This window comes from Natator depressus, chromosome 3, assembly GCF_965152275.1.
Source record: "Natator depressus isolate rNatDep1 chromosome 3, rNatDep2.hap1, whole genome shotgun sequence".
NCBI classification, from domain to species: domain Eukaryota; kingdom Metazoa; phylum Chordata; order Testudines; family Cheloniidae; genus Natator; species Natator depressus.
The window spans coordinates 82639412-82659384 of NC_134236.1; the positions used below are offsets into that span (position 1 = coordinate 82639412).

Below are 19973 nucleotides of genomic sequence, written 5' to 3' on the forward strand. Positions count from 1 at the left end.
TTTGCTCATTATATGTTTAAATTTGTTATAGTGGACAACAGCAAATTTCCTAAATCCAAGTCTGCCATCAAATTCTGCCATGCAAATTCAATGCACTCAGTAGGGATGGTGACTTTGAGGATGGAATACAGCTCCAAATTGCATCATATTAAATAGGAAAATGTTTCCATGGGATAACAGACATTTTCTGGCAAACTGCTGGAGAGAAGTGCAAAACTTGGGTAAAATGTCAGGTAACATTTGCATGCTTTTTATATGACTTAATTTTGTTGAAGTTCTTTAAGGTGGTCTTACGTTTAAGTGTATTTAAAATTGTTTTTATGATGAAGAGCATCCTGAGAGCATCAGCAGAAAGAGGTGAAATTATATTTATACAAATTATTATTGTTTGATTGCCTTTAATATGTAGTCTTCACAGCAATCCCAATCCAACAGCTAGATGAGTGAAAGGACAGGAATCAAACCCCCAGGTCTCTTATCTATTTGTCTTAGGGTATGTCTACACTGCAATTAGTCACCTGCAGCTGGCCTGTGCAAGCTGACTCAGGCTAATGGGCTATTTACTTGTGGTGTAGACATTCAGGCTCGGGCTGCAGACCAAGCTCTGGGGCCCTCCTACCTTGCAGGGTCCTCGAGCCTGGGCTCCAGCCCAACCCTGAAGGTCTTCGCAGCAATTAAACAGCCCCTTTGCCCATGGCAGCTGCAGGTGTCTAATTGCAGTAGATGTACCCTTAGGTATTTATATGGCCCCCATCCCTGCAGTATCTGAGCGCTTCACAATCTTTAATGTATTCTACATGGTTTAATGGTAGCGTCTCATTGTCATTGAATCAACCTATCAAATATAGAACTTTTATTAAATACATATCAATATTGTATCTAAAATTATTATGGAAAATAAATCTTTTAAAGGAATTTTTACTGCAATATATTACAGTACACATCACCATAAATCACTTCCATTCAATATTACTTACACCAATATGACATTAACATATCTAGTTTAAATTATATGGAAATATTTGAGAACCAGAACTGTAAGTCATCCATTTTATATAGGCAGTTGTATTTATATATAATGAATGAGTTTTCTTATCTAAATACATACTAAAGTGGATTCATTATATGTAGTTAAGAATGAAATCAGTTGAAAGCATATTACAGTACTTTAGTGTTCAAGTCCCAATTCATAAAAAATGTATTCCCCACTTAAGTTGGAGTTTTCATGTACTGTGCTTTGGAGGAATACTTCTCCTGAAGCAGAAGTGCACTGTACGGTTAATTCAACACCTTTTCCAATGTGTGTAAATCACCCACATATCCACGGCCATGAAGGATGGATGGAGTCTCTAGTGAGAGAGTAATTTTAACAGAATAGAAGGGTTCTTCGGTTGACCCAACCTATCAGCAGGTGTTAGAATTTGCATGAAGATGCTAAATCTGTTGACTTACTGAAGCTCATTAACACTACCCAGGATATTAGGGATGCAGAAGGAGATTGCTGGCAACAATGTACCAGAAAGAAGAAATCCTGGAAGGAAACTTTAGGGACAGTCAAGCTCAGAGAGGAAGCTTAGTTTGAGGATTACATTCTATTATTGGTTTTCAGGTACCAATAAAGCCAAACCCCAGAAAGGGGAAGAGTTTGGAAACTAACATAGGGTCTGCACATTGTTAAAGGCAGAGTGAGAACTCAACCCATTCAAAGGTATGCCATGTAAAACTACTTACATGTATACAGTGCCTTGCAACCAAAAGAATCCCAAGCTTATTACAAACTACACACATAAGAATTACCATACCAGATCAGACCCATCAACTACCAGATGCTTCAGAAGGTGCAAGAAACCCCAAATAGGGTAATAATGGCATAACCAGCTCATTGGGGAAGTTTCTTCTTAACCCCATCAGTTATTTGGCTCATGCCCTGAAAGATGAAGGCTTATACTTTTAAAAATTCTTAGTAATATTTGTTATCCACATAAATGCTAATCTTTGGCCTCAACAGTATCTTGTGGCATGGAGTTCCAACTTCCTTTTATCAGTTTTAAATTTAATGTCTTTCAATTTCAAGTTTGTATTATGGGAAAATAGGAGTTTCTGATATTATGAGACAGGATAAACAGAAGTGGCCAATTTTCCTTCTGTGTGCTATTCATTATTGTGTATGCTTTTATCATGGTCCCTCTCATTAATTTCCTCTTCAAACTAAAAATACAAATCTTGTAATCTTTCTTTATATGGAACTCTATTCATAGGATCACTTCACTCACCGCTGAAATACAGGAATCTTTACAGTGATACTCAACACTGTAAGAGCACACAGCACAACCAAACATCAAACTACAGAATAAGACTGGAAGCGAATATTGTATCCATTGCATTAAAGCTACTGGGGAAACTTTAGATCTATAAAATGCAATTACCCAAACTGGATATTGCCCAGCCTAATGCCCCTACTCTACTCTTCCAAGAGGTGCCACAAGATCTTTAAGATCACAAACAGAAGGGATCCCACCTTTAAATCTCAGCCAAAAGACAGCTCCGTGCTCCAGAACACCATGTTAGGATATTGGTTTAAAACAGATTTGAAGGAAAGAGTGCCACCCACTGAACTGCCAGAACTACTTTCTCAGCACCTTGGGTTTTCCTTAGAGGTACCCACATATTGACCAAGCTTGACTGCTTCATTTGTGATTTAATGAGCTCAAAAAGCCGCAGGTATTATTGCTGTAGGTGGCTATGTGTGTTTATTAAACAAAATAATTTTAAAAACCCTGCCTAAGTTAACTTATCCTCAATGTAGAACAAGGCATTGAGAATAAATAACCTTCAAAACTTCCTTCCTCCCTACTTTCCCCATAAAAGAGCCCCATTCGTTTACCTCTTCTATCTTCTGAACGGAGCAATACCCCACAGTCCCCTTTCTCCTGGCAGACCACCTGCCTTTCCACTTCCTGTTCAACTCACAGTGCCACCAGCACTACCTTCCAACTAATCTCCACAACTGGACTCCATGCTAGTCAATCCTTTGCCCCCAGTCACCACTGTCAGTGCAATTCATATCCTATCCCCCTTTCAGCTCCTGGTTAAGAAGCTAGAAGGAAAAGGAGATCGTTTGGAATGCAGGTTAAATGGATCAGGTTGGATTTCTGACAGTTGTCAGGCACGGAAGATTTGAAACTTGCTCCACCCAGAGTCATGATGTGCTCTACCTTCTACTGACCAGAAATCCTTCCCTCAACCCCTGGGAAATGATCCGAGTAGCTAGATTCCTAATGATAAAAGTTGTTCCTTATTGGAAAACTAGGATAGGATTTTGGTGAGGAAAAAGGATAGCCAGGTGTCACGAAGATATCTGTATGGACCAAAACAAGTATGTTTTGATTAACCATGGGCTTCACCTTACATTGCCTGCCAAGTGTATTCTTATGAGCTAGCAAGATTTTGAAACTACAAGAATTCTGTACTTGAGTGGAATACATGTGAAATCCATGATACCAAGCAAACATTGTTATCAGTAGGTCATTCTGCATAGAAGATGGAATGCTACTCATTGCTACTTCCAATTTGTAGCATTAATTTTTTCAGCACTGGGGCACATTTAAAATTTAAGGGCTATTTAGCATTGGGATTAACAATTTTAACAATGCCCACCTCTCTGCTGACTTGTCAGAAGTGTGCCAGTTCTGATGATCGTGGTCTCACATAGTGAGAAGTAGAGTTTGAAACTGGCAGTTCATTTCACATAGGGCACAAGCCACCTATCAGATGGCAACAACCTTTGGATATTTTCTTATTCAGCTGGATTTGAACCATTGATCTAGTGGTGAAAAGATGAATATTCCTCATTCCAGTCACTCAAGCCACTCAGTCCTCCCTGTAAAAATGTCTATTCAAGACAAAACTGGCATATGTAAAGTGAAATTTTAAAAAAGAGATTAGGAAAGCTGTCAGCCACAGCACAAAATGTAGGGGAAGTGGTGGGCCACCCAGAACAATTACGTTGGATTTATCTTGGAAGGAACAGCTTATGCAAAAAGTCTACAAAAATAATTTTATTTCAAAATTTGTTGACACTGGAGAACCCGAAAATCATTTGCAGGAGAAAGGATCATAAGTATTCCAGCAGGGGGGGATGATCCAGAGCCTATCAAGTTTATTGAAAGATTTTCCCCTTAATTATTTCTTTTGTAATGTTTAGAAAGATCCTGTTTAAGTAAAGGGACAGGATGTCTACGAGAGAAGACTGCTGGTAAATATTCTGACCCACCCAGACTCATGTGGAGAAACAGACTTCTCCCAGGTTTGGGAGAAAGACTGTATGGAGATGTAAATATTTTGTGCTTTTACTCTGAGTAACAGTGTAAAGTGTAAAGTTCAAGAAAGAACTTTTGAATGAAACGAAATAGCTTTATGAAAATAAAACATTAAGGCCCTAACACTTTTTTTCTTGTCAAACTCGGTTAATTACGATCTCATGTATTTTCTGGGACAAGATGTCAGCAAACAAGTTCGGAGAAGATTTTGTGAATAATATCTAAGGAGAATGATCCTGTAGTTAAATTTCCTGTTCAGGTCTGAGATCCTCAAAGATCATGAGTTTCCTCTAATCCTGAACTGAGCCAATACATTCTGTTTGCTTCTGAGATGTATGGTACTCGCGGAAATAAAACAAACCTAAATTGATCAGTGGTCAAGTGACTAACTAAGGCATTAAGTGTTTCCAATGTTCTTTGCTAGCTTTTCTAAATTTGTTTTCTCTCTTGTGGGAACAGTCTGCCTCAATAAACATTGATATTTAGATTGCTAAAATGTTACCTTGAAATGGCACCTATACATGTCATAGCTAATAGATGAACTTTCTATCCTGCCCTACTTTTGCTTTTCAAGCATCTTGGAATGTTTCAGCATTAACTGTTACATATTCGATCTGTTTTTTGTGGCTGGACACATGGTTAAGCTCTTCCTCTTCTTGCCTCCCAAATGGGAGCTGGACAATCATTTATTTATTTTAAGTGCCTCACTTCATAACATATAAACTCCTATAATCCAAAACTTTCCTTTGCCTTTCCTGGTAGTATACAGAATAGGATGTCACTTGAATTGGAGGGGTAAGTGTAGTTTGCCCAATATTTGCTAACATGCATCTTGTATTGCAGAACAAATAAAAATAAAGATAATTGAATCTTTAACTAAAGTGATATAATTCCCTGTACAAAAGTACATTAATAGAATGTTAAGTTTGAACAGTAGGGTGGTATTTCTTTTCCATTCATCTCATACTGAAATAAATGAGCTGTTTTTTCTGAAACTTAAGAAAAAAGTAACATATGTGCAGAGACTGAGTCTGGAAAATTTCAGACTCAATGAAGAAAGTTTTAAAAACATTTTAGCACCTGAAATAAAGAAGTAGTAGTTAGAATGAAATTTTGCTTTAGCAGTCACTCCAGCTATAACATTGTTTCATCAGTGTATTTTATTAACATGTACAGGAAATCATTTATCCATCTGCATTGACAAAGTGTGTATGTTCCTTAGAGGTTTCAGAAAACAACACATCAACAACTCTTCTTTGTGCCCTCCCTCTGATAGGCTAGCCTGATAGGCTTTGTTCAGTAGTTTTAACACTGGAGTGATTTTAAATCAGACACTAGGAAGTAAAGTATGTCTCTTTAAAAATCTATGTGACTTCATTTTATTGTACTTTTAACACAGTGCCACAAGTTGCTGTTACTGGTGGTCTTATTATTCCATATCATTAAGTCAATATTTATACTAACAAACAGTCAGAGACTTGTCTGTGTCTTAATGAAGACAACATTAGGGTGGATTCTATCCTATCAAAGTCTCTGGCAAACACTTACTAGAGGCTGGCCTAGATAGATTAGATTGTTTTCTACCTTTCATTATGATCCAGTCAAGGGCTGGTATAGGAATAGGCATTTTTAAAAAAACCTAAAAAAGTCAAATAATTATAGTGTCCTGCATATAAACACAAAGTTCAACAACTTAAAATATGACTGTAATCCTAATAAAGTAGGAAACCTCTTGTTTTGAATGGCTTTAGCATCCTCTTGCAATATTGCCAGCTTAATTTAATAGATCTCAAAGCCTGAAGGGACCATTCTGAACATCTAGTTTGACCTCCTGTGTAACACAGCCATAGAATCTCCCCCAAACTAATTCCTAGAGCATAGCTTTTACAAAAACATCCAATCCAAACTTCCTGTTCCTCTGCTTGGTTTAAATAGAAACAGGGAAGAAATCGGGACCCCTGGAGTTCCACCAGTCAGGCCCCAGAACTGGAGTCCTCGATCAATATTGAGCTTTTCGTTCTGGTGATCGTTAACAGGTCACTGGGTAACAGGTTGGAACTTACTGGCTCCTAAGGGTATCTCTACACAGCAACTAGACATCCATGGCTGGCCCATGCCAGCCCGCTCAGGCTCTCAGGGCTCAGGCTGCAGAGCTGTTTTATTGCTGTGTAGACTTCTGGGCTTGGGCTGGAGCCTGGGCTCTAGGACCCTGTGAGGTGGGAGCATCCCAGAGTTTGGGCTCCGGCCCAAGTCCAGAAATCTATACAGCAATGAAACAGTCCTGCAGCCCAAGCCCAAGTTCGCTGGCCTGGACCGATCGGAGGTTTCTCTGCTGTGTAGACATACACACGAAAAGCCAAGACCTGTGCCCTGACTGCCATCCCTTAACTTTCTCTTTGTTAAGCTAAATAGATTGAGTTCCTTGAGTCTATCACTATCACTGTAAGGCAGGGATCGGCAACCTTTGGCCCACGGCCCACCAGGGTAAGCCCCCTGGCAGGCCAGGCTGGTTTGTTTACCTGCCACGTCTGCAGGTTCAGCCGATCGCAGCTCCCACTGGCCGCGGTTTGCCATTCCAGGCCAATGGGGGCTATGGGAAGCGGCGACCAGCACATCCCTCAGCCCGCGCTGCTTCCCACAGCCCGCCACATTGGCCTGGAACAGTGAACCATGGCGCGGGCTGAGGGATGTGCTGGCCACCGCTTCCCACAGCCCCCATTGGCCTGGAACAGCGAACCGTGGCCAGTGGGAGCTGCAATCGGCTGAACCTGTGGACGTACCAATCTATAATGAGTAGGAAAAAAAAGCTGTGTGATCATGGGGGATTTCAATGTGAATGACATATGCTGGAGGTCTCATGCTGTCAGTACTAAAACATCCTTGGAATTTCTAAACATTATACATGACAATTTCCTAACTCAAGAATCATCGCAGCCAACACCGGGAGTTCACTATTAGACCTTGTCCTAACAGATTAAGAGGAACTGATCACAGAACTAAAAATTAATGGTATTTTACGTACAAGTGATCATGACTTTAATGCATTTATAATGTGCAAACAGAATAAAGTCCAGACCAGTAATATGTATACTTGGTGCTTTACTAGGGCCAATTTCAAAAACAATTATCAAATCAAATCAGCCTGGAGGAAGAATTTAATCAGAAAAATGTGAATGATAATTGGCAATCTTTTAAGAACAACTTACTAGATGCACAAAAAGCCACAATCAAGAAAGAAGGCCGTACTGGTTAGAAAACTGAACTGGTTCAGAGGGGAAGTGAAGGCAGCTATAAAAAATAAAATATATATATACATACACATATATACAAAATACACATATACATACACACAACAAATGGAAGAAAGGTGAAGCTGATAGTACTGAATACATATTCAGAAGTTAGGAATTCTAGAAAATTGCTAAGAGAAGCACAGGGGTGCAAGGAGAAATCTATGGCCAGCAGGGCTAATGAGAATAAGGAGGAGTCTTTAAAATATATTAAGAGCAAAAAGAATCCTAACAACGGTATTGGTCCCTTACTATGTGGAAATGGTAGAATTATGAATACTAATGAAGAAAACATAGAAGTTTTCAGTAAATATTTCTGTTCAATATTTAAGGAAAACACAGATGATATAGTCTCATTATACAGTGTTAATACTCTTTTCATTCAACTCGTATCTCAGGAGAATGTTAAACAGAAACCACTAGAATTAGCCATTTTTATAGCTGAAGGTCCACATAACTTACATTCAAGAGTTTTAGAAGAGCTGGCTGAGGAGCTCACTGGACCATTAATATTGATTTTTAATAAAAGTCTAGGAGCGCTGGGAAACTTCCAGAACACTGGAGGACTACTAATATGCCAATTTTTCAGAAGGGTAAATGGGATGACCCAAGTCATTATAGACGTGTCAGTCTGACATCGATACTGGGCAAGATAATGGAATGGCTGATACAGGACTCAATAAAGAATTAAAGAAGGGCAATGTGATTAATGCAAATCAACATAGGTTTATGGAAAATAGAGCCTGTCAAACCAACTTGAAACTGGTTTTTGATGAGCTTACAAGTTTGATAGATAGAGGTGATAGTGTTAACAGAATATACTTAAAATCTTGTGAGGCTTTTGACTTGGTACCATACCATATTTTGATTTACAATTAGAATGATATAAAATTAACATGGCACATGTTAAATTGATTAAAAATTGGCTACCTGTTAGATCTCAAAATATAATTGTAAATGGGGAACCATCACTGAGTGGGTATGTTTCCACTCTCGTCCTGCAGGGATAAGTTACTGGCCCTATGCCATTTAACATATTTATTAATGACCTGGAAGAAAATATAAAATCAGCACTGATAAAGTTTGCAGATGACATGAAAATTGGGAGAGTGGTTAATAATGAAGAGGACAGGTCACTGATTCAGAGTGATATGGATGACTTGGTAGACTGGGTGCACACAAACAATATGCCTTTTACTATGGCTAAACGTGAATGTATACATATAGGAACAAAGAACATGTGCCAGACCTACACAATGAGGGATTCTATCCAGGGAATTATAGGCCTGAATATCAGTGACTCTGAAAAAAGAGTTGGGGGTTGTGATGGATAATCATCTGAACATGAGCTCACAGTGTAACTCTATGATAATTTCATATCATTCTAGTTTTTTAATTAAAATGTCATGCACTGCAAAGTCAAATGCCTTACAGAAGTCTAAGTATATCACATAACACTATTACCTTTATCGATCAAACTTGTAATTTCACCAAAAACAGATAGCATATTAGTTTGACAGGATCTACTTTCCATAAACCCGTGTTGATTGCATTAATTATATCATCCTCCTTTTGATTATTTATTGAGTCCCATATCAGCCACTTCATTATCTTGCCTGGGATCAATATCAGACTGACAGGCCTATAATTGCTTGGGTCATCCCATTGATGTTTTTTTAAATATTGGCACATTAGTTTTCTTCCAGTCTTCTAGAACTTCTTCGATGTTCCAAGACTTATTGAAAATCAACATTAATGGTCCAGTGAGTTCCTCAGCCAGCTCTTTTAAAACTCTTGGATACAAGTTAACTGGACCTGCTGATTTAAAATGTCTAGCATTTAAATATTAGATACTTAAAATATCTGCATTCAAAAGGAGTTCTTTTTTGGATTTACACATTATTTAATTACAGAATCACCAAAGTAATTAGTAGCAGTGGCTACACCGATCCTGCTGAGACAAAGTTTAATGAAAAAATACTATAGGTCATAAGCTCCTGATATGAATTAGAATCCTCCATCCTTTCCACTTCACTGCTTTTTTGGGAGCAAATCAGTAAATAGGATGTACTGTAGTCCCATGTACTGAACTATGATGATTCTTTGGTACTTAATAAAGTGGAACACTGTGGGACTATTGTTACTTGCAGCATGAGATTGTGAAACTGTTCCGTGACAGTGCTGTGGTACATTAATGCACCGACGATGGTGATCAATTCTGAATTTTGGGGAGGGGGGTTGCTACTGACAGGACTAAGCTCATTATATTATTATTATTATTTATTATTTGCATGACAGTTGGGTATCTTCAAGAACCCTTATTTCCTTAAAAGTCACCTTTCTCCACCTTTTCTTTGGCTCTTTCCCCCTCACATCTTAAGCCAGTATATTAGTCTCATGCAGTGCAAGAGCTGCTGGGTACATCATTTCTCAGGTGACCTATTTCCAGTACAGGTACAAAATCTGTTTCCCATGTTAACATCCTATAAGTACATTGCTTCATACACAAAGCAATAAATTCACAAAATATATCAACACTGTGTGACATGCCATATTTCCCATGCCAGTTTAAAAGAAAGCAATCTGCAGCAGAGCAAATGAATAAGATCACATGTCAAAATTAAAAAAAAGCCCTACTCTGCTTAATTCCATCCCTTCAAGAAATGGCATCAAGGAAAATGCCCATTCCTTTCTGTAATACCATCATAATTGGTGGAAAAATTCATAATGTAAGTAGATGCACCCTGGTCCAGTAGATAGGCCAGAGAACTCTGAGTTAGGGGTCTAGAGTTCTACTCCTCGCTTGGCCACTAAACTGTTGTATGACATCAGACAAGTAACTTCCACTGTCTGTGCTTTGGTTGCCCTACTTTGTCTGTCTGGTCTATTTAGACTAAATTATTCGGGGCAGGAACTCTCTCTTAAAAGCTATTTGTACATTGCCTCTAGGAGATACTGTAATACAAATAATAAATAAATAATTAAACAGGGAATCTTTGTTTTGAACTGTATTACTTACTGTGCATGTTAAGAAAAAGGTAAAGCAGATAAAGGTGATTCTGGTAAATGACTGAGATGTTTTGTCATAATAAAGAGAGAGAAATGAGGGTGAGACTAAAGGATTTTCCCCAGATTCACTGATCTGCTGTCTCCAGCAGTGACACAAGTGGCACCTGCCTCAGCCTTATTACTCTTTTGTGTGACTTGAGGCACTTAATACTAAAACAGAGGTAGAACTACTTTATCATCTCAGGAAGAGACTTTCATACAATATGATGGTGGATCAATAATTTGTCTGGATGTGGTAGTGATGGTGTAGTTAAAAAAAAAAAGAACAGGGCATTCAGAGACTGATTAACAGCTTAGTGAGAAAATGCTTTTTGCAATATCAAAGTCCTTGTGATAATAAGATTGATATATTGGAAAAAACAGACTAAAAATTCTGCAGAATGAAATGAAGCCATTGGAATGGAAAACTAAGACCCAATTAAATTAATGAAAAGTATTTCCTCTTCATGTCAGAGCCCCAACTACATTTACTAGTGTCTCTGATGCATCACATGGACATTCTTCTTTGGTCAGTATAGACTTAGGGCTACAACTTTAAAACACTGTGCATCAAATGTGTAAATCAAAGTGCAGACAGAGACACAAGAATAAAAAGGTACTGGAGGCTGTTTTATGCCATGCAAAAATAAACTCTATGCCTAAAAGCAGGCAGGGGGATGGATGGATCTCATTCTTACCTTCATTCATTATTTTTAATTGAAAATTGTATGAATATGTAAAATACACTTGAGAAGATCAACTAAGCAAACACAATTACATATATCCATAATATGTGTGTATAAATTAAAGCAGAATGGATTTTATTAATTTAGTTAAAAAAACAAATAGGCTATTTCAATGTACTAAAATGGAAAATAATTGTATAGAAATTAAAATGGTATGCTTTTTTGATGTACTGTGGCCAGGGTTAGCAATCCTAACCTTAATAGAAGAAGTATGGAGAAGAGAAACAAACATAATTAAAGGTATGGCAGAACTTTCAGTATGATGAGATTTCAGAAGCTAGGATTATCTGAACTTTGAAAGAAGAAAGATGAGAGGGATCTTGACTGAGGTAGAAGAAGCTTGAATGATGCGGCAAAAAATGCCTAGTCCTTCTTTTTATCATGCCAAATAGTATGAAAACAAAAGACAGGTTATTGAACTGATGGGCAATAAGGAAATATTTCTTGGCACTGTAAATAATACCAAGGAAATAAGGAACTATTACGTGGTACTGTAAATAGTGAACTTTGAAATTCACTCTCATTCAGGTAAAATTAGAGTAATTGGGTACATCTACACAGCAATAAAAGTTCAATGTGACATGGATATGCCTGGCCCGAGTCAATTGACTCAGACTCATGGAGTTCAGGCGTGCAGGGATAAAAGGTGCAGTGTAGACATTCAGGCTTGGGCTATAGCCTGGGTTCTGAAACCCTGCAAGTGTGGAGTGTCTCAGAGCCCGGTCTCCAGCCTGAGCCCAAATGTCTACACTACAATTTTTAGCCCTGCAGCCTGAGACCTGTGAGCCTGAGTCAATTGACCTGGGCTCTGAGACTCAGTGCTGTGGGTTTTTTATTGCACTGTAGATGTACCCATTAAGTCAAATACTTCAGCTAGATTTTCCAAAATTATAGGGTAATTTCATTGTCACAATCAAATTTATGACATCTGCAGCTAAGCAAGCCACATTAACACAAGGCTAATCAAATCTCATGCCACCAGGTTAAACCCAAGCACGTGAAGGGTAAAGGAATTCCCTTTCCCACTCAAATGAACATTACAAGTTGGCTAGGTGTATTATGGATTTTTCACCATCCTCTGAAGGAACAGATATTTGGAACTGCTGAGAACAATGTGGGAATACATAGACAAAGCCATGTGATCAAGCATAGCAAATTTTATGTTAATCCTCTTATTTTACAGCTACAAAAATACTGTTGTGACAATAGAATAGAAGTGCAACAAGTCAAGGAAAAAGCCATAGAGTTTTTATAAGAATAAGTAGTCACCACAGAAGTTTCTCAGAGATGGAGAGTTGAAGAAAAATTCATTTTGGTTCTTCTAAAAAAATTAAGAGGATTTGAGAAAGTCACACCACATGAAACGAGGTTTTGTCTGCTGTGGGAAAAATATCTACTGTAGTCCTATAAAAAGGATGATTATCTGAAGTAACAGTAAACTCAACTACAGAAATAATCTATAACTTGTTAGAATAGACACACATTTATAGAGTTTTTCGCATGGAACAGTAGTTTACATATTAATTTTCCTTTAGATACATACTATACTGGCAGGATGAGATACAGAGACTTTCATCTCTAGGACACTGTGACCAAAAGTTATCATCTGAGATCTCTTTGGTAATAGATGTGAAAGTGGTGTCAGTCCACTTCCTAGCTGATGGTTTCCACATTGCAGCTAACAACTATATTGGAGCGTCCACAGAGTAGTCAAAGACTGAATAGGGATGACAGGTTTCAGAGTAACAGCCGTGTTAGTCTGTATTCGCAAAAAGAAAAGGAGTACTTGTGGCACCTTAGAGACTAACCAATTTATTTGAGCATGAGCTTTCGTGAGCTACAGCTCACTTCATCGGATGCATACTGTGCAACTGCAGAATAGTTTCCACAGTATGCATCCGATGAAGTGAGCTGTAGCTCACAAAAGCTCATTCTCAAATAAATTGGTTAGTCTCTAAGGTGCCACAAGTACTCCTTTTCTTTTTGTGAATAGGGATGGAAATTCAACTATCCTTATGTTCCTTTATGTGGTGCCTCCAGTACACAGAGATGAAATACAACAGAAGAAAACAAAAAATCAAATCCATGAAAATAGGTTTTAGAAATTCTAAACAAGGACCACACATAGGGAAAAAAAAAAATAGGGTGACTGGTTTTATTTACAACTAGAAACTTGAGTGAAAGTCTGTCAGCATGCATATTAATGTGAAGATTTCCCTATTGCTAGAGATACCCTATGGACCTCAATTTTAGCTCATGCAATGAAAGGGAAGGTTTCCGGTTTCCGTGTTCAGTTCACAAAAAAGCTGTAATGAGGAGGTGTGTAGGAAGCAGCTACCAGGAGAGGGAAGACTCCCTTTTATGTACGACATGGGGATGAGGTGGGAGGCAGAAAGGTAAGAGTACATAACATCACCGTAAAGATGTCATGGTCAGCAGTGCTGGATTAAAGAATTTGGGACCCTGTGCACTATAGAAATTGCTCCTCCCCACAATTCACTCAAATTTGGCTTGGCTGCTCCACCGTCATGACAGAGGGGCAGTCAGGCCAAAATTGAGTGGTGCTACAACCCTGCTCTAGCTCTGCTCCAGACGCTGCCAGCCTTGCATGGCATGAACATGGGCTGCTCAACAAAGTGCTCCTGCCTCAAATATATCCCACCTCACACCCAGACACCTGAATGTTCCTACTACTCCACATATACCGCAACAACCCGAGGTGCTGAGGGCTGCTCCCCCTGGCTCCACCCCAGGCGCTGCTCCCACTCTACCTCTTCATCCAAGACCCCACCCCGCCTCATCCCACCCCGGCTCCGCCTCTTCCTGCCCCTTTCTGCCCCCTCCCTTGAGTACACCCAGCCCTTGCTCCTCCCCTCTCCCCCCAGCACCCTCTGCACACCGCAGAACAGCTGATCGCGACAGGCGGGAGGTGCTGGGGGAGGGGGCAGAAGGCACTGCTGGGGGGTGCTGAGCACCCACCATTTTTTTTCAGCACCCACTGAGTCAGTGCCTATACAACAACCCTCCACCACCCCCCACTAACCCTGACAGCCCCCCCCACATCCCAGTAGCCCTGACATACAACTTGTTCACCTCAGCTCCACTATCCACAGCCCCCCAAAAAGGCCCCATCATAATTTAGTCCACCACCTCGAACACCTCCCACTCACCCTCAACACCTCACTCTGCAGTCCCCCAACACTACCTGTATAGCCCACCAACAACAATTTACCACCAGCCCCGCACCCCCTGGGACCATCCTGAAAACTCATTGGCCCCCCCTCCCCTGCCTCTTAGCACTTCCCTCCTATTCCAGGTGGCTCCTCCCATTCCTAGCTCCACTCACTCCCATAGCCCGCCCGGTACTCTCATGGTGTGGGTCAAATTTGAGTGAGTGGTGTTGCCAGGCCACAATACCACTCACTGAAATTTGGCCCACCTGCTCCCATATCATGAAAGAGGGACAGCCCAGCCAAACCTGAATTGTGCTGTGACCCCGCCCTCCAGGTTGCAATGCTACTTACTCAAATTTGGCCCCTCCACCTCTCTGTCATGAAAACTTGGCATATTGGGTCTCAGGATGACCCACCCAAATCCAGTGGTTGGGTCCACCCCTGAGATGGGACCCTGTGCAGGTGCACTGAGTGCACATTGGTTAATCTGGACCTGATGATTAGGAGGCAGCCTGAGAATGATTAGCTTAATGAAATACAGAGAACACAAAAGCAACAAACTCTTTAGAAGAGAAAATATTTAAAATGTTTAAAGTCTGAGGAGGCAAGAGGGATAATGAAAGTAACAATAGTAGTAAAATGGCCAATTTTGATACTTAGTGTTTAGTTTAATACAATTGGTTCCCTATATCAAGTAGTCCATCTGGAACATCATAGGCATAACCATCTGGCACTATCATTGTCAGGACACAGGAGTAGACTGACCAATGATCTAACCTGGCATGACAGTTCCTATGTGATGGGACCATCCTAATTGGCTACTCTTTGTTATAGAAAGTTAAAATGTCTCAGATAAATCTTAGACTAGAAGGAAAAAAGCTTATATGGAATATAAAACTTAAAAATGAAAGCATTAAATTTAAAATAAGATGTAGCCTTAATGTAATTTACTCACCTTAGTAAAGTCCATTAGATTCCCTTTACTTTGTGCCTTAAACATAAAAAGAAAGATTAAACATAAAATGTCATCTGTTACAGACTATTGTTATTTTTCTAGACCTTCTGCTTCTCTGTAAGAAGCAAGAATGAAATATGTAGCAAGCTATACATTACAACTAATATTTTAAAATTAACTAATTTCCTTAAGATTCTGAATTTTAAAAAACAAATGAATATTTACTAGCTGAATGCCTCATTACAACATGGAAAGAGATTTCAATGGAAACAGGCACATCTTTGGATACCTACAATGTTCAAAAGTTCTATCTAGATTAGACTACAGTTGATTCTTAAATTAAAAACATTTTAGACACAAGTAACAACTTCCTTCAAAAGCTTGCTGCTCATATGGATTGAAAAAACCAGAGATCCAGACTATACAGTGTACTTCTGCCCAACAATAAAGGGATCAGAGTGATAAACAAAATCAATAATAGGTTTTTTTTTGTTTGTTTGTTTTTTAAAAGAACTAACCCCATCCAGGAACAGCTTGCATGTACACAGAGGGAAAAGGTCTAGACTCGGTCATTTTAAAGAGATAATGTCAAAGACAATGTCAAAGCTGGTAGACCTAAAATTAGACCTCACAGCTGTGTTTTGGCTTGGAACCATGCATATACGCAGTGTCATCCCGTTGCTCATTCTCTGTGCTGTACTTAAAAGTAATCAGGTATCAAAATATAAAAGAATATTTTCTAACATGTTCCAGAGAAAAAAGAAAAGAAGTACTTGTGACACCTTAGAGACTAACAAATTTATTTGAGCATAAGCTTTCATGAGCTACAGCTCACTTCATCGGATGCATGCAGTGGAAAATACAGTGGGGAGATTTTATACACACAGAGAACATGAAACAATGGGTGTTACCATACACGCTGTAACGAGAGCGATCAGGTAAGGTGAGCTATTACCAGCAGGAGAGCGGAGGGGAAAAAAACTTTTGTAGTGATAATCAAGGTGGGCCATTTCCAGCAGTTGACAAGAACGTCTGAGGAACAGTAGGGGAGGAAAATAAACATGGGGAAATAGTTTTACTTTGTGTAATGACCCATCCACTCCCAGTCTTTATTCAAGCCTAAGTTAATGGTGTCCAGTAGCAAATTAATTCCAATTCAGCAGTCTCTCGCTGAAGTCGGTTTTTGAAGTTTTTTTTGTTGAAGAATTGCTACTTTTAGGTCTGTAATCGAGTGACCAGAGAGACTGAAGTGTTCTCCGACTGGTATTTGAAGGTTATAATTCTTGATGTCTGATTTGTGTCCATTTATTCTTTTACATAGAGACTGTCCAGTTTGGCCAATGTACATGGCAGAGGGGCATTGCTGGCACATGATGGCATATATCACATTGGTTGATGTGCAGGTGAACGAGCCTCTGATAGTGTGGCTGATGTGATTAGGCCCAATGATGTGTACCCTGAATAGATATGTGGACACAGTTGGCAACAGGCTTTGTTGCAAGGATAGCTTCCTGGGTTAGTGTTTTCGTTGTGTGGTTGCTGGTGAGTATTTGCTTCAGGTTGGGGGACTGTCTGTAAGCAAGGACTGGCCTGTCTCCCAAGATTTGTGAGAGTGATGGGTCGTCCTTCAGGATAGGATGTAGATCCTTGACGATGCGCTGGAGAGGTTTTAGTTGGGGGCTGAAAGTGATGGCTAGTGACGTTCTGTTATTTTCTTTGTTGGGCCTGTCCTGAAGTAGGTGACTTCTGGGTACTCTTCTGACTCTGTCAATCTGTTTCTTCACTTCACCAGGTGGGTACTCTAGTTGTAAGAATGCTTGATAGAGATCTTGAGGTGTTTGTCTCTGTCTGAGGGGTTGGAGCAAATGCGGTTGTATCGTAGAGCTTGGCTGTAGACAATGGATCGTGTGGTGTGGTCTGGATGAAAGCTGGAGGCATGTAGGTAGGCATAGCGGTAAGTAGGTTTCCGGTATAGGGTGGTGTTTATGTGACCATCGCTTATTAGCACCATAGTGTCCAGGAAGTAGATCTCTTATGTGGACTGGTCCAGACAGGGTCCCTCTTGTATATTTTTAAATTGTTCCAACTCATAAAAAACAATACAGATGCAAGATTCAAAGTGTTGGGCTCCAGTGTATTTTTTCACTGGGTCATGCAGAGACCCGTATTTTGCCTAACATACACATTTTCTATATACAAAAATCCTTCTTACCTGGGACACACCTGTTTGTTTCTCACTTTATTTTCTTTAGCATCCTCTGCTTGTTAGACAATTTATTTCTCATTTTATTTTCTTTAGGACCTCGTTGAGCTCTCTTAGCTCTAAAATAGGTCTAAGACCCCTTTTACTTTGGGGTTAGGATGTAGAAAGAACAAAACCCCTTTCCCCTGAGTAACAGAGGGACTTTCTCTATGGTGCCCAAGAGAAGGAGAGACTGGGCCTCCTGTAGTAGAATGACCTCATGCTAGACGTCCCTGAAGAGGGACAGGGAAAGCGAGTGGGGGGGAGAATAAACTGAAGGGTGTATCCTAATTCCACCATGCGTAAGACCCAATGATCCTTGGTGATACAGGACCAAGCACTTAGGAAGTGGAATAGGTAATTGGCAATTACGGGGATGGGAAAAGATGGCACTAGTATTCTGTCCTTGACCAATATATCAGACTGTTTATTTGAAGGATTCAGCTTGCTTGGATGAACTGGCAGCTGTGGAGGAAGAGGAAGGTGGCAGATGTCTTCTGTAACCTCTGCCCTTCTTCCTGGACAGGTCCATGGATTAGTCATGAATCTTCAATACTGTTGGAAGTACTGTGGGCAAAAGGGCTTTCTTTTTGTTGCAGCATATATATTCCCAGAGACTTAAGGGAATCTTAAGTCTTTGAGACTATGCAGCCTCTCCTCAGTCTTTCTGGAAAAGAACGAAGGACTCTCAAAAGGGAGGTGTTGGATGGTGTGTTCAGTCTGTTGGTGGAGACCAGATGACTGCAGCCATGAACACACGTAGCATAGTGATGGCGAAGGCCATGCCTCGAGCGGCAGAATCAGCTTGCAAAGCCATTCTGATAACTAATTTTCCCTCATTCACCATCACTGAAAATTCCTGTTTCAGCTCGTTTGGAAACCTGTCCTTAAATTTTGAAATGTTATTCCACAGGGGAAAATTGTAACAACCCAGCAGAGGCTGCTCGTTTGCAATTCAAAGCAGTAACCCTCCTGTTGAATAAAGCTTCCTTCCAAATGTTAAGTTTCTTTGCTTCCTTGCTTTTTGGTGTGGATGCTTGGTGACCCTGTTTCTCCTCTCTTTCATTAGCTGAAGAGACTACCAAGGAGCTACCAAGAGGGGGATGATTACAGAAATGTTCAAAGCCCTGCAAGGGGACATAGAATTTCCTCTCTGCTCTTTTAGCGGTAGGGGGGGGCAGGGAAGATTGGGTCTGTAATGGCACCCTGACAGGCTCCCCATTAATCAGGAGCATTACCCTAGAAGGTTCCACTGAGGCTAAAATACCTACAAGCCTGCACAACTTTTCCTGGACCTTTTCTGGTTGGATATCCGGAACCACAAACATCCTCTTCAACAACTCCTGATGGTCTTGGTAATCATAAGCAGGTGGAGAAACAGATTCTGCTACCATTGCCTCATCAGGGGAGGAAGATGAGGAGGCCAAGGGCTGGTGAGACTGAGCCTCCTCCAATTCCTCCAGCGGCAGCTCCTGAGAGTGAACATCCATATGCATGGTACCAGGTCCAATACCAAGGGTGGGTTGACTCTGGTGTAGGTGCTCACAACGCACTGCTGAAAAAGTAGGACGTGAATGGTGTTGGGATGCCCTTGATTGAGGAGGTAAACTCCAAGGGTTCCAGAAAGGCCACTGATAGGGCACTGGACCCCAACTATGTCTGGGCCATGCTGCAACTGAGGCGGGTACCATAGTGAGTAGGCACTCCATGGGAGCTGATGAATGTGCCCAGGTTGTGATATGTAAGAACTGACCTCAGAGTCCAATAAGGAGTCCGCTTCTTCTGACTGGGAGGAGCTGACCCCATCGATATTGGGAATATAGGTTCATAGCCTGAGGATGGAGGCACTGGCAAGATCATGTGTGGTTCCCCCGGTCAGTACCAATCCAAGAGGTACGTTAACTATCGGGTCTGACAGTACCGTACAATGTGTAGAGCTGGAGCAAGAAGAGTAGACATCGATACCTTTGGCATGGGTGCCAGGTGAAAATCCTGAATGGCCAGGGAAATGGGTACTGACAGGTTCAACAACTCTCTAGTTACTGCATAAGCTTCAGATGTGGACGGCACTGGGAAAGACTCCTGATCCTGCAGTACGGATATCTGAGCAAACATTGAGGCAGAAACTGAAGGAATCAGTCTCAATAGGCCTGACTTTAGCTCTGGAGACAATGATCTTCCATGACTTGAGGCCTGCACT

At 40.4% G+C, this 19973-nt stretch overlaps 1 protein-coding gene across 1 annotated transcript in view; it reads right to left on the reverse strand.

The window, feature by feature from the left end:
• Positions 1 to 19973, reverse strand: part of PDSS2 (decaprenyl diphosphate synthase subunit 2) — a 189813-nt gene that overhangs the window by 2861 nt on the left and 166979 nt on the right. The window contains exon 7 of the mRNA XM_074946894.1: positions 15532 to 15567. Coding sequence (XP_074802995.1) covers positions 15532 to 15567 — 36 coding nt within the window. The remainder of the gene's footprint in view (positions 1 to 15531; positions 15568 to 19973) is intronic.